The following is a 15,178-nucleotide window of genomic DNA, read 5'->3' on the forward strand; positions in this document are numbered from 1 at the left end:
GTGCCATATGCATTTTCTTCTAAGTGCCCAGTAATATGCTAAAAAAACCTTTCTATTATTTTAATCTTGTGAGGTACACAGACAATTATCCCCATCTTATAGATGGGAAATTTGAGGCGAGAGAGGTGGGGCAACTTGTCCAAGATCATTCAGTCCATAAGTTGCTGAGGAGGGATACAAACTCAAGTCTGTTTAACTCTCCCAATACCTAGCACAGCCTCTGGCATATATTAGGCACTTGAAGCATGCTTAAAAAATTAACGATTTTTTGGCTACCAACAAAACTCATGCCCAATGATATTAATAACTTATCTTTTAAGTCTTCTCTGAAGGAAACTTTTATCAACGAAAAGCATGTCCACTAAGGGACACAGCCAGAGTGGCTTCAATACCTTCCACTAACCCAACCAGATTCTTAGAGGCAATGGAAAGAAAACACACAGACACAAATGACTTAGCTCCTAAGGTCATTTATGATAAAGTGGAGCCATCTCAGAGGTGATTTCTCATGCAGCCTAACTTAAAGCTAAATTTTAGTTCACTATTTTAAAACACATTTGTAACTGAGAAACACAGCTGCAGTTATTAAAAGAATAGTTTCAGTTTTCTTAAAAAAACCATTGACTTCTGGAATATGCAAGTTACACTTTTAGTGAACTAAAATTTAGCTTTAAATTAGGTTACATGAAATCACCTCCGAGATGGCTCTAATTTATCAACAATGACCTAAGAGCTAACTCATTTGTGTGTGGTGTGTGTGTGTTCTTTTTGTCACCTCTAAGAATCTGGATGGATTAGTCATGTAAAAACTGGGCCATGTCTTCAGTATTTCATTTTTAGTTTACTTGAAATAGCAACAAATGACAAACTATGTCATATCTCAATGACCATATGTATCCATGCCATATTTACTGAGGAAAATCAGGTTAACATACTTAAATCTTTTTGTACTCATACACATTTTTACCAAAATTACATATGAACAATTATGGCAACTTTTAGTTTTAAGGGTTTGATGAGATAATTGACCATTACTGGCTCCCTCTATAGGCCTGGCCCACAAGAAAGTCTCATTAAGTGAACAGGATTGTGTATTTGTTACATCACATTCCTGTCTTACATTATGTCTTTTGCTTTTGGAAGTACATCTAGTTAATGAAGTGCTGGTACTCAGAAATGTATGAAGCAAGAATGAAAGAAACGGATTAGAATATTGAAAAAGAAAAAAAAAAACAACACCCCAAACTATAAGTTTTCATTCAGCTATACTCTAATAAGATACATCTAGCCCACTCAGATCATAATTCCTCTCACCCAAATTTTTTACCTGAAACTCCTCTGCAAAGTAATCACAGCAGATGGAAGCTTCTTTAATCTCTTTCTAGTCTGGAAACCCTTCCAATAAGCTTGAATCAAGCAAGCTGCTTGATGCAGTTTCTGAAATTAAAGGCCAGAATTTAGAGACATCTCTAGGAAAGTCTTTTTTAGAAGTTTACTTCTTAAAATATCAGGCCTGGGCAAGTATTAATCTCCATTTTTAATAAGCTGAGCAGGAGGCAACATCTGCATAGGCCCAGGACAGGGAAGGCCTAAGAATATTAAACCTGATCTCCCAAAGGAAGCTCAGTTAGGCATTATCTAGAATGTATTCAAGATACAGTCTAGTTAGCTTCAAATTCTCCCTGATTAATCTCACTTCCATTCCCATTACAAGGATTTCATAGTTTTGCTTATTTAATGTTTTAACTTCTTTGCTTCACTTCCTATGCCTGGCTTCATTTATTCAAAGATTCAAGGGTATGAGGGACTCTTTGTATAGGTTTAAAAAAAAAAAAGGCTCTGGGGTTAAAAATTTAGACCATAAACAACTCCTTCTCCCATCAAACTATGGCTGCTCTGGATGTTAGGGGAAAATAAGTAAAGGAAGGGGGAGAGAGAGCAAATAAAAGATTCAAGAGACTACCACTATCCAATATTTTGAAACTAAAATGTTTACTGAAATGTTAGTAAATATCATGCAAATTATTTTTATAATTTAATACCTGCTCTTCTACTTCCTGATAGACCTTAGGGCTTAAAAGACCAATGAGCTGTCTAAGTTCTTGACTAAACTCTGTCCCAGGCTCTTGTTTATTTAGTAGACTTCTGAGTCCTGAAATGCAATAACAAAGGCACAACTATTAATAATACAATATGATTTTGTTATCTAATCAGAATTAATTTGAGGTTAAAAAGTCTAGTTTAGAAACAAATGAAAACAATAACAAGATTAATCACATGATTTTTCTTTTTCCTTTTCTCAAAAACTTCTAGATTGAGGTCTTTAGGATTTTCCACTGTCCTGGAGTTCTTATGTGCTTACTCGTGAGATCTGATGCAAAATCTGTCTAGTCAACCTCTTTAATTAAAAAAAAAAAGGCAGAATGGAATCACTGCGATAAGTCAAAGCGTAGAGACATATAGTTGTGGGGTTTTTTTGAACATAAATACCTTAAACAAAAACATTTAAAAAAAGATAATGAATACATACTGAGTAAATGACTATCCGTGGAAGCACTTAAGCAGGTTATTAGTTACTACTAATTAAATGGAGTTATTATTACATAAAAATATACAGTAATGTATGTAATTTGGGGTAAATCAATAGGTTCCTGAGCATTTATTATAAGAGAAGTGCTATAATATTAAAATACTGCACTTTCATCCCAAATTAAAACTGAGTAGTAATATAAGTTACAAAGTAAGTACTATTTCCAGCGTATGGAGGAATGATGTATTATAATGTATGTATGCAAGATACATCAGCAAGGGAAAATGGCCTTGGAGTGTACAAATGGGGAAGCCACTAGATAGGTCTTTCCATGTCATACTTTCTTCAAGACTCAAGTTCTCAGCAGTATTAATAATTGTAAAATATCTTGAGGAAACTGAATAAGTTCTACTGTTGAGAAAAGAAAGGGAGACAGCTTAAGATATAATTCCCTTAGAATGAACTGTTGGACATTCACATTTCTATAGAGGAAATCTAATTACAGAAATAAAAAAATGTGTATCTGGCACAATATCATCTAGACAGTTTTATTACTGGTACTTCTCTCCCTATTTCTATAATATATAAAATAATTACAATGTTCACAGTAATGACTCATGCAAGATAAGTCACTAAAGTGCCTTCCAAATCATCAAGAATGATTAAAGGCCATTGTAATAGTTTTGGTATTAAATGCATCACATTATATTCTAATTCTTGAAATTTTATATATAATATAACCCTGTATTAGTAAGTATATTTAATCAATTAGAAACCTACTTCTTGACCATACCAAATAAGAAAATATATTGTAATGGATTCATGGCTCTGGCTAGCAAAGAAATAAAACAAAGCTAACATATAACTTTGATTAACAGTTGAAAAAAAAAAAAAAACTACTTGAGTAATTCTGGGTAAACACCTACATTTTTTCCATGCCTCTGTTTCCACTGCTATATAATGAGGATAAGAGTAAACATCTCACAGGATTGTTATGAAGATTAAACATTTTAATACACATAAAGTATGAGGAATAGTCATCTGACACATAGTAAATGCTCAATTAAATGAAAGATTAGTCTATGGTAATGGTAAAACACTGAGTCCTTTCCTTCTCAAGTTTTCTGACTTTTTCTTCACATATATGTTTGATTTTGGAGGTGAGGGAAATTTTTTGTTTGTCTTTGAGGAAAGGCAGTATAGGAGTTGAAGAGTAATTATTAATTGATGTAAAGATCAAAAGGGCTGTCAATCTCTGAAGCACAGCTCTATTTTCTCAGTAAAGTTAGGTAAGATCACTGATCTTTTTTTGGTCATTATTTTACTACACTATATGGTATAATCAATACACAGCCTTTTTGTCAGAGAGGGAGCAAATATTCATTGTAACCTTGTCAATAAGGTATCATATGCCACCTGTTGAGACATGAAGATGGCTGGATTACATAAAGGTTTTTTCCCTGAACTGTTATCTGCTGTGACAGAGTTTATCTGCACATTTCAATTATTGACTTTTTAAAAACACAGGTATTTTGTTTTCCATAAACCATCAATAAAAATGTTCTTTTTGAGACTTTCAAGAACAGAAAGAATATATGTACTACCTTTGTAGCAGGCACTTAGTCTCAGTAAAATCAAAATTTCCTGATGGGATTTAGCCATCAACAGTAGGAGCCTTGTAGCAGTACTTCTTATGACTGGACTAGGAGTTGATAAAAGTTTGAAAACAACTTCATCTAAAATTGAATGCAGGGTTTTCACTTCTATTCTGAGTAAATCACCACTAATAGAACAAAATAAAAAAAAAAGTACCGTTACTAAACGACACGTAAGTATCTCAAAAAATTAAACATTACAGATGCAGCAAGTTAATGCCTATGGCCTGATCCATGAAGATAACCAATAGTTTAAGCAGATAGCGTAGTTCCAAAAATACATCACATTAAATCAATTAATTGAATTCTTACTGTAAGGCACCATGCTAGGTAAAGTAAGGAATACAAAGCTGACAAAGAAACTTGCAATCAAATACTGGAGGAAAGATAAATGTGCAAAATAGTAAATAGATGGTTCAAAAGCTTCAAGGCAATAATAAGAGGAAGATCACAGGACATTAAGTACATGGTTCACTGCTTAATGATGTACGAAGACAAACATGTTATAGGAATTCACTTATCATGTACTTAATATAGAAGGAACTTTTTCTTTTAGTATTCCTTTATTACACTAACAACCTCATGTTGCATTACTGATGTCATGAAAAATTACCTGAAACGTCGAAATAGTCAAAAGGGATTACTGGGTGTTCTTTTACTCACCCCACCAAGGAATATGTGATTTTCTAGGGGTGTGTACCTTTGATTATCCATTTACTACTGATTAGGATATTTTGCAATTCTGTAAAAGTAGATGTTGGCTTGTAGAAAGCAAATAATGGCAATGATTATTATCTGAGAACAATGCAAAGAGATTCTTACTCAACAACAATATAAATGACTTTTATCCAGTAGAAAAAGTAACCGTAAAGGTTATGCCTGATATTCTCTACCATTCAGTTTTTGTGATAAAATGTTCTTCTGATCCTCTTCCATCCTCTACTTACAGATTTTTGACCATTCTTTCTCAGTCTGCTTTGTGGGCTCCCCTTCCCCAATATACCCCTTAAAGGTTACTCCCCAGGATTCCATTTTCAGCCCATTTCTTTTCTCAGTCTATTCATATTTTCCACTGAGCTCATCTTCTCTCATGTTTTTAACTATCGTTTTTAGGCTAACTCATAAGTCCACAGTTCTAGTCCAGATCTCTTCCAGAAGTCACATTCACTTGTCAGTGGACATTTAAGTTGTCTTGTCTTTGGGTGTTACAGATAAAGCTGCTATAAACATTTGTGTACAAGTCTTTGCATGGACTCTTATTTCTCTGTCTGCTGAAAATATCTACCTATGTTGGACATAACCAATATTGAATTTGTTTTGGCTATACCACTGTCTATTATCCATTATAGAAAACTTGGTGTCATACCTGAATGCATCCTTTATTTTACACCGTATCAAAATGCTCATGAAGACCTGATGATTTTTTATTTTGACCAGCTTCATTAAAGTATAATTGATATACAACAAACTGCACACATTTAAATGTACAATTTGGTAAGTTCTGACATTTCCTCATCACAATCAAGATAATGAACATACCCATCACCCATCAAAGCTTCCTTTTGCTTCACTGTAGTCCCTCCCTTCTTACCTTCCCTGGCACCTTATACTCAGGCAACCACTGATCTGCTTTCTGTCACTATAAATTAATTTACATTTCCTAGAATTTTATACATAGTTATGATTTTAGATCCTATCTGAACATCATCAGTTTGCAGAAATGATTACTTTGTATTACTAAAGGAAGAGGGGGAAAGAAAAAGAGCAAAGCAGAGATTCTATCATGGCACAAGTTTGATTTTCTCATCCTTTTAAAGCCAAATCAAAGTATGACCATTTCTGCTAAACTTCCTGCCTTTGTATTACTTTACAAATAAAGAAAATTTTAAGATGTAGGCAGTTTCAATAACCAGATGTGGTTAAGTTGCTTGGAAACAATTTGATCCTTTCAGATCTTGCTTTCATTTTGTTGGGATGATCCAGAATGGTGCTCAGTCTAGTGCTATTATCCCTCACTACTAGGATGAAACCATCCTGAGTACTCTCAGTGCTCCATTTTTCATGTAGTTTTCCAGTTTGGCTGCTGGAATCAGTCAGTATTCTTGGCTCTGTGTTTCTGGTACTGCTCCTTTTAATCCTTCTGGATTACTGTTTTCCACGACATTGGATAGTTTCCTCAAACGCATGTGCTGATCAGTACTCTACTGAAAACTTGTAGGGGACTCTGCAGATCTCTGGGGTTCTCTCTTTGTGTAGCTCTCTCTTCTATGGTATCCTGTCTTATAAACTCTAGCCTACTTTTCACCCTCTGCGTGTTGTTTCTTACCTGTGTGCACTTGCTTATATTGTTACCTCTGCCTAGAAATACTGTTTTCTCTTCTTCCTCCCTGGCTAATTTCTTATCCGTAAAGTTTCATCTCAGGTGTTAACCTTCTCCAGGAAGTAGCCCCCCCCTCAGTTTGGTTTAGGAGCTCCTCTAATACTTGTGTACCCTTAAACATGGTAACTTATTACACTGTAATATAATTGTCCTTACGTGTTAGTCTCTTCCACTATACTGTAAGCTATTTGAAGACTAGGTTCATATCTTAATCAATTTTGTAAACCCAATGACAGACAAATACTTGGCACGTATAGTAGATGCTTAACAAATCCATATTGAACTGAAAGAATCAATGATTTCAACAGTGTTTACTCTGCCTTTCTATTTTAACCTGGGAAAATTGCCTATTACTTCTTTTATGCCCTTCTATAGCACCTGGCAAATACTAAGCTTGCAGTTTGCTAAATAAATATATGATTAAATATTTTTTATTGTGATCCCAATATTTTCCTTCAGATATCACAGTAATTTTTCTTCTCTAAGCCTGCGATTTGGATTAAAATCTTCTTAAACTCTAAGATAAGATACAAATTTGATAACAAATTTCCAATCTTTTACAGTATTTTACATCCATTTTTTTCTGAAATACAATGGTAATAATAGAGCTTTTTAAATGCCATGTACAAGTCATATGCAATCGAAGATTTTAGGAAAATTGGAATAAAATTGGTAATGCTTCTGATCACAAATAAAAAAATTCTACATATTTTGTAAGGCCAAGTTACCTGTTGATCTGTAGTATGTTCTGTAGCATGGTCATGACCGTAGATCCTACCTGAACATTGTCAGTTTGTAGTAAGTGCAAGAAATGATCACTTCGCAGTACTAAAGGAAGAGAAAATAAGATTAAGATTCTATGATGATACAATTAGTATTTACTTGCCCTTTCTAAACCAAGCCAAAGCATAATCATTTCTGTTAAACTTCCTGCCTTTATATACTTTGCAGTAAAGATTTTCTAGAATAGTTTCAATAACTATAATAGATAGCTATCCCATTTTTATGCACAGTTACAAATAAAGAAATACTAAGCTAAGATGGGACTTCCCTGGTGGCGCAGTGGTTAAGAATGTGCCTGCCAATGTAAGGGACACAGGTTCCATCACTGGTCTGGGAAGATCCCACATGCCACAGAGCAACTAAGCCCATGAGCCACAACTACTGAGCCTGCACTCTAGAGCCCACGAGCCACAACTACTGAGCTCGCGTGCCACAAATACTGAAGCCTATGCACCTAGAGCCCGTGCTCCGCAACAAGAAAGCCACTGCAATGAGAAGCCCATGCACTGCAACGAAGAGTAGTAGCCCCCGCTAGCTGCAATTAGAGAAAGCATGAAGACCCAATGCAGCCAAAAATAAATTAGAAGAAAAATAAAGAAATACTAAGCTAAGAATCTACTGTTATCTCCCCTTAAATTAAAAGTAAAATATAAAATCCTAAAACTGAATCTCCTTTTCTAGCAGGGAGTTCAGTGAAAAAAACCAAATTTTCTGTGAAAAAAAGAGAATGTGAAGGAATAGCAATGGTACAGATGACCGTAATCAGTGGCTCATGTCCTTAAAAATTTAATTGTTATATAATGTATCATGTTTATCATGTTTGCTAATATCTTATCTTAAATAATAATAAATCATTAATTACCCAGAAGAGTATTTGTTTGTATTGGTTTATAATTTTTAGGTTCTGAGCAGCCAGTTATGAAGACTTGGCACTGGATGCTTACGCAGGTCGCTTAACCTCTCAGAACATCTATTTCTGCCTGTATAAAACTAAAAATAACAGCTCTTTCACAGACTACTGTAAAATGTCCTAGAACAGTGTAGGTTCCCAGTAAATGTCAGTTTATAGTCCTTTCTTCACTAACTGATCAGAATTTTTAAAAAAAATAAATTTATTTATTTTTGGCTGTGTTGGGTCTTTGTTGCTGTGCACGGGCTTTCTCTAGTTGCGGTGAGCGGGGGCTACTCTTCATTGCGGTGTTCAGGCTTCTCATTGCAGTGGCTTCTCTTGTTGTGGAGCATGGGCTCTAGGTGTGCAGGCTTCAGTAGTTGTGGCGCACGGGCTGTAGAGTGCAGGCTCAGTAGTTGTGGCACACAGGTTTAGTTGCTCCGTGGCACGTGGGATATTCCCGGAACAGGGCTTGAACCCGTGTCCCCTGCATTGGCAGGTGGATTCTTAACCACTGCGCCACCAGGGAAGCCCCTCAGAATTTTAATTAAAGTGGGATCAGGTATGTTGGCAAGGCAGCTCTGTGAACACTACCCTAGCTTCTACAAAACAACTTTCCTCTTTTCCTCTTTCAGTTTCCTGAGGGAACGTATTTGATTTCTTTCACATACTAACTACTGTTCTTCATTTCTATTTATATAATACAGTATTTCAATATCTCACCAGATACCATTCTTTTTTAATGTTTAACAACTTCAAAGCACAATACCACTACTATTAAATATTTTTATGGCTTCTAATTTTCTATTCTTTAATAGCAAAAAAATTCTCCTCTGTAGCTGGGATAAGTGTATTTTTCCATTTTTGTCTACTTAAAGATGTTTCATTAACAACTCTTTAATTAACTTTGAATTCACTGAAATCATATAGTATCTAGTGTGTATATACCTTTTTTCTATATTGGAAAAATTATGATAATTTATTAAAGTTATTCTACTTTATTTTTTATACTATTTGTCTTATATTATTATATAACTTATTTTTGGAGCCTCTATTATGTTTTTCAAGTGCAGTCAGATAACTATTTGGTCCCCCAAACTAAAACTGATACTTCTGCCCATTTCTTTCTTTAATTAAACTTTTTACAATTAAAGTTTCAAACATATATAAGAGTAGAGAGAACAGTATAATGACCCTGCATGTACCAGTCACTCAACTTTAACAGTGATCAACTCACCAACAATCTTGTTTCACCTATCCCATCTACTTCCTGCCTCCCATTTTATTTGAAAGCAAATCTAAGACATCAAATCATTTTATCCACAAGTATTTCAATACATATTCCCCAAACATATGAATTATTAAAAAATAAAACATAGCCATTATCTAACCTAAATAATCATGATTCCCTGATTTTATCAAATATCCAGTCAGTCCTCCCATTTCCACTTTTTGTGTGAATTTTTTTTTTTTTTTTGCCGTATGCGGGCCTCTCACTGTTGTGGCCTCTCCTGTTGCGGAGCACAGGCTCCAGACACGCAGGCTCAGCGGCCATGGCTCACGGGCCCAGCCGCTCCGCGGTATGTGGGATCTTCCCGGACGGGGGCACGAACCCATGTCCCCTGCATTGGCAGGCGGACTCTCAACCACTGCGCCACCAGGGAAGCCCTTTGTGTGAATTTTTAAAAGTTATTTGAATAAAGATCCAATTAAGAGTCACACATTGGAACTGGTTATCTTTCAAATTTCTTTTAACCTATGGGTTTCTACTTTACCTTTTTTCCCCCTTGCAATTTATTTATTGACGAAACTATGTCAATTGTCCTATGAGTTTCCCAGTCTAGCTTTGCTAACTGCATTCCTGGGGTATAATTTAATGTTTCTCTGACCTTCTAAAAATTGGTAGTTGGAGCTCCAGGATCAAAATGATTCATGTTTGAATTTCTCGCATATCCATGTCATATGTGAGGTTATGATGAGGCACTTATTATCTGGTTGTCTCTCCTTTTGAGGTGTTGACAGTGATGGATAATTCACTAAAGGTTGCAAAATGGCACTATTCTATCATACCCTTTTCACTTATTAGTTGGGATATGTTTATAAAGAAAAGTTTCTCCTCATCAATATGTAAGAAAAGGCAGTATAAATGCCGAACTCTCCATTTACCAGTTTTCAAAATGAACTGGTCCCCTAGCAGACTCTAATGGTAACTTTTATTAATAATGGTATGGGAATATATTAAAAAAAAGATTAGCAAAATGTTGATAACTGTTGAGGCTCAGTGATGAGTACATAGGGGTTCATTATACTATTCTACTTTCCATAATAAAAGGTTAAAGTTAATAATCTCACTATATTTGACGAGTTTTAATCCACTGTAGTTATTACCCTTATTACTGTTCAAATTTCGCATTTTTAGCTAGTAGAAGCCTCCTTATGTTGGCTCCTGAGTCCTTTTCACAGAATCCTAACAGACTTTGATTGCTTCCTTCCTATCTAGTTATTCAAGATACTTCTGGCTTATCTTGCATATTTTCTACCTCATACCTATATATAGTCAGCCATTTCTCCAAGGAGGTGGTTCTTTTGAGAGAAAAGGTTACTGGACATCCTAATTTTGTATCCAATTGTTTAACTTAGTTTTAATACCTACTTTATTGGTGTTTTAAATCTACAGATTGATCTGAGGAGTACTGTCACTTTTGTTATAATTTTTGAAAAGGAATATGGCGTATTTAAAAATTTTTCAAGTATTCGCTCTCTCACTGTCTCTCATTAACTAGGTCTTTAATATCTCACTATAGTGTGGCTAAGTACTTTATATTTTTGGTAAAATAGTTCTTTAAGTTGGGAAGTTTATACTAATATTTGTTCTATAATGGGAAATGAATAGATAATGCTTATTTTTAAAAGAAGTATTCAAGCATGTTACTTAGCTCTATGTGGATATAACTACCAAAAGTATTAGTTATACTAATCGAAAGTAGTTGCCTTTAGAAAACGGGAACTGGAGTGAGGTGTGAGGGCCAGGGATTGTGTGTATTTTTTAAACAATTCTTACGGAACTATCCGACTCTTTAAATTATGCACAGACATAATTCTGAGAGTAAAAAATAAAATATTAATATTCAGTTCAATTTTAACGTTCTAAAAAATATCAATGTTCTTATATTATTCCTATATAATTACATTTCTCTTAGATTAAATCTTTCAAGAAGGTAAGAATGTTGTCATGATTATTATTAGTTTACTTTCTTAGTCTTAAGAAAACATAATATAAAACTAACATGTATTTGTATTGCTCAATGTAAGTACAGAAATCCTATATAGTAACTTTCAAGTTTAGTAAAATATCACTATATAAAAGCTTACTCTTACATCAATAGTTAGGCTGTGAGTTAAATTATATCTATACTCTGTACATAGGGATGTCTATCATACTAAGTCTAAAATATAACTGTAATCTTTGGGGGGGAAAAAAAAAGATTTTCCCTAGACTAAACTGTTAAGATCATTAATCCTTATCTTAGATTTGCTAAATAGAAAAAACTAAGGAGAAAGTTATACTTTAGCAATTTTCCACTTAATGTAATATCCACATTGTTGATGTTGTCTATTTAAAGCTGGAACATCCAAATGTGCTTTTACTTTTTGTGTGTGGGGTTATTTCAGTGTGGTTTCATTTAACTGTGGTTATCTGTAGTTAATGAGGTATTTATTTTTAGAAAAAAAACAAACTGTTAGCAGGTGACTCTACAATGACTATCAATTAAAAAATCTTTTTTCTTACCATTCTGGATGAGTTGAACATGTCCTCCCAATAGCCAGAAGAGAGAATCAGTCACAATTTCAAAAAAGTGTAGTAATGCATCTTTTTCTTCACCCTTAACACACACAAAAAAAACCAATTGACTTTTCTGTAATTGTTTTAATTAATAAAAGAATAGACTTCTCTCTGAAGAGTCACAGGACCTGGTTTCTGCATCTATCTCAGCTATTTATGAGGTACATGATCTTGTAGCTTTTAGTTTCTTAATTTATAAAACTGTGGTAACAGGCTAGTAATACCTACTTTACTTAAAAGAAATGGTTGCTATCCAGAGGTCAAATGGGACAATATACGTAGTATAAGAACTACAAGTTGATACACTAGGATTTTTCAATACCAGCTATACATAAGAATCATCTGTGGAGTTTTAAAAAATATCCCTGTGCACAGGCTTTAGTCCAAACATACTGAAATCTGAATCTCCAAAGTTAAAAGTCGGACCTCTGACTCTTTACAAGGTTAGGTGTGTGATTTGTTTATGTAGCCAGGGTTGAAAATCACTGCAATATGCAAATGTAGGTGTCAACATAAAAAGCATTATTATTAGTGCATTTCAGTTGCAGCTTCTACTCTATGACTCCATGAAGGCAGAGACCATGTTATTTAGCTCTCCACTATACACCCAGTGTCTAAAACAGTTCTGACACACAGTGAATGTTCAATCAATATTTATCCAATAAATAAATGACAATTTTTTCTGCTTCTTTCCTCCTGGAAAGTAGGGTGAGAAATTATTCTACATTAGAGTATGTGTCACAATGGGAAATAAGAAACAGATTACATTCACAATTCTGTCTTACTGGCCACATAATTTTAGTGGAAAGTTGTATAAAGGCCATTTATCTTATCCATGTCATGAATGTACTGTGGCCTAAAAGTAATGACAACAGCAAAAACATGGCTGCTATGGTTACTCTTCATAAAAATGAAAGTATTTTCTTCCTCAGGGTTAGATAGGTGCTTAAATAAATGTATACTGACAAATATACCAACAATCAAAAAAGAAAGAAGTGTCACATTAGATCAAGAATCCCTTTAGTCCAATAAACTGCCTTAGCCAGTTTCACTGAAATAAAGGGCACTGTAATCTTCATTGCTGCCAACCTCGAGGTATAGTGCTGGGCTCCTATACTTACTACTTTCCTTTAAAAACCCATTAGATAATGTCACCCACAAATTCATGGCCTCTGAGACTGGTTAACAAAATTTACCCTTAAGTCACTACAAAATTCTGGCAGTTATTTTCCTATTCTTACATATAAAATACATATATTGGGTTGGCCAAAAAGTTCGTTCGGGTTTTTCTGTAACATGTTATGAAAAACCCAAATGAACTTTCTGGCCAACCTAATATATATCTGTGTGTGTGTGTGTGTGTGTGTGTGTGTGTGTGTGTGTGTATGCACGTATATATGTATATGTGTATGCATATTTTAACAAGTTTGCAGTTTAGGCCATAATACCCTGTGTATGTCCCACCATGTGCTCTACTACCTACCTGCTAGCTAATTAAAAAATATAAATATAATTGGGAAACAACTAGGTAGACAGAACTAATAGATAAATGGACATATATACACTACCAAACATAAAACAGATAGCTAGTGGGAAGCAGCTGCATAGCACAGGGAGATCAGCTAGGTGGTTTGTGACTACCTAGAGCAGTGGGATAGGGAGGGTGGGAGGGAGGGAGACGCAAGAGGGAAGAGATACGGGAACATATGTATATGTGTAACTGATTCACTTTGTTATAAAGCAGAAACTAACACACCATTGTAAAGCAATTATACTCCAATAAAGATGTTAAAAATAATAATTCTGAAAAAAAATTCAGTTTTCTTTTTCTTTTTTTAACACTAGAAACAGAATTTTAATTAATTTTAAACCAAAGTCCAAATTGTTCCATTTTAGTCTGTGCTGATAATTAACTTTTTCTGTGCTTCCCACTGCCATGATAACCCATCAACAAACAAGTGCAGGGACCTTCAAGATAGTGGAGGAGTAAGACGTGGAGATCACCTTCCTCCCCACAAATACATCAAAAATACATCTACATGTGGAACAATGACTACAGAACACCTACTGAACGCTGGCAGAAGACCTCAGACCTCCCAAAAGGCAAGAAAATCCCCACGTACCTGGGTAGGGCAAAAGAAAAAAGAAAAAACAGAGACAAAAGAATAGGGACGGGACCTGCACCTCTGGGAGGGAGATGTGAAGGAGGAAACGTTTCCACACACTAGGAAGCCCCTTCACTGTCGGGGACAGGGGTGACCGGGGGGAAGCTTCAGAGCCACGAAGGAGAGTGCAGCAACAGGGGTGCAGAGGGCAAAGCGGAGAGATTCCTGCACAGAGGATCAGTGCCAACCAGCACTTACCAGCCTGAGAGGCTTGTCTGCTCACCCGCCAAGGCGGGTGGGGGCTGCGAGCTAAGGCTCAGGCTTTGGAGGTCAGATGCCAGGGAGAGGACTGGGGTTGGCTGCGTGAAGTCAGCCTGAAGGGGGCTAGTGCCCCATAGCTAGCCGGGAGGGAGTCTGGGAAAGAGTCTGAACCTGCCTAAGAGGCAAGACACCATTGTTTCAGGGTGCGCAAGGAGAGGGGATTCCTGCTCCGTGTGCCCAGAGACAGCAGAGCACTGCCTAAGCGAGCTCCAGAGATGGGCATGAGCCACGACTGTCAGCTTGGACCCCAGAGATGGGCATGTACCGCTAACGCTGCCGCTGCTGTCACCAAGAATCCTACGTGCATGGGCAGGTCACTACTCACACCCTCACTGGGAGGCTGTGTAGCATGCCACTGCCAGGGTCCCATGATCCAGGGAAAACTTCCCTGGGAGAACACACAGCACACCTGAGGCTGTTGCAATGTCACACTGGCCTCTCCTGCCACATGCTTGGCCCGCATTCCAATTATGACTACTGTACCCCTCCCTCTCCCTGGCCTGAGTGAGCAAGAAAGCCCTAATCAGCTGCTGCTTTAACCCGCTCCTGTCTGGGCGGGGAACAGATGCTTGAGAGGGGCTTACACACAGAGGTGGGGCCAAAACCAAAGCTGAACCCCAGGAGCTGTACAAACAAAGAAGAGAAAGGGAAATTTCTCTGTGCAGCCTCAG

General features: G+C 36.1%; 1 protein-coding gene across 2 annotated transcripts in view; it reads right to left on the minus strand.

The window, feature by feature from the left end:
* IQCB1 (IQ motif containing B1) overlaps positions 1-15,178 on the minus strand; it is a 43,642-nt gene that overhangs the window by 15,705 nt on the left and 12,759 nt on the right. Inside the window, exons 6-10 of one of the 2 annotated variants that reach the window (XM_082839772.1) lie at positions 12,028-12,121; positions 7,294-7,393; positions 4,135-4,313; positions 2,043-2,152; positions 1,328-1,437 (exon numbers count right to left, since the gene is read on the minus strand). In XM_082839772.1, the coding sequence (XP_082695898.1) occupies positions 1,328-1,437; positions 2,043-2,152; positions 4,135-4,313; positions 7,294-7,393; positions 12,028-12,121 (593 nt within the window). The remainder of the gene's footprint in view (positions 1-1,327; positions 1,438-2,042; positions 2,153-4,134; positions 4,314-7,293; positions 7,394-12,027; positions 12,122-15,178) is intronic. The other variant, XM_082839773.1, reaches the window with a different exon arrangement.

This window comes from Leucopleurus acutus (genome assembly GCF_964270905.1).
Source record: "Leucopleurus acutus genome assembly, chromosome: 5".
Taxonomy (NCBI): domain Eukaryota; kingdom Metazoa; phylum Chordata; class Mammalia; order Artiodactyla; family Delphinidae; genus Leucopleurus; species Leucopleurus acutus.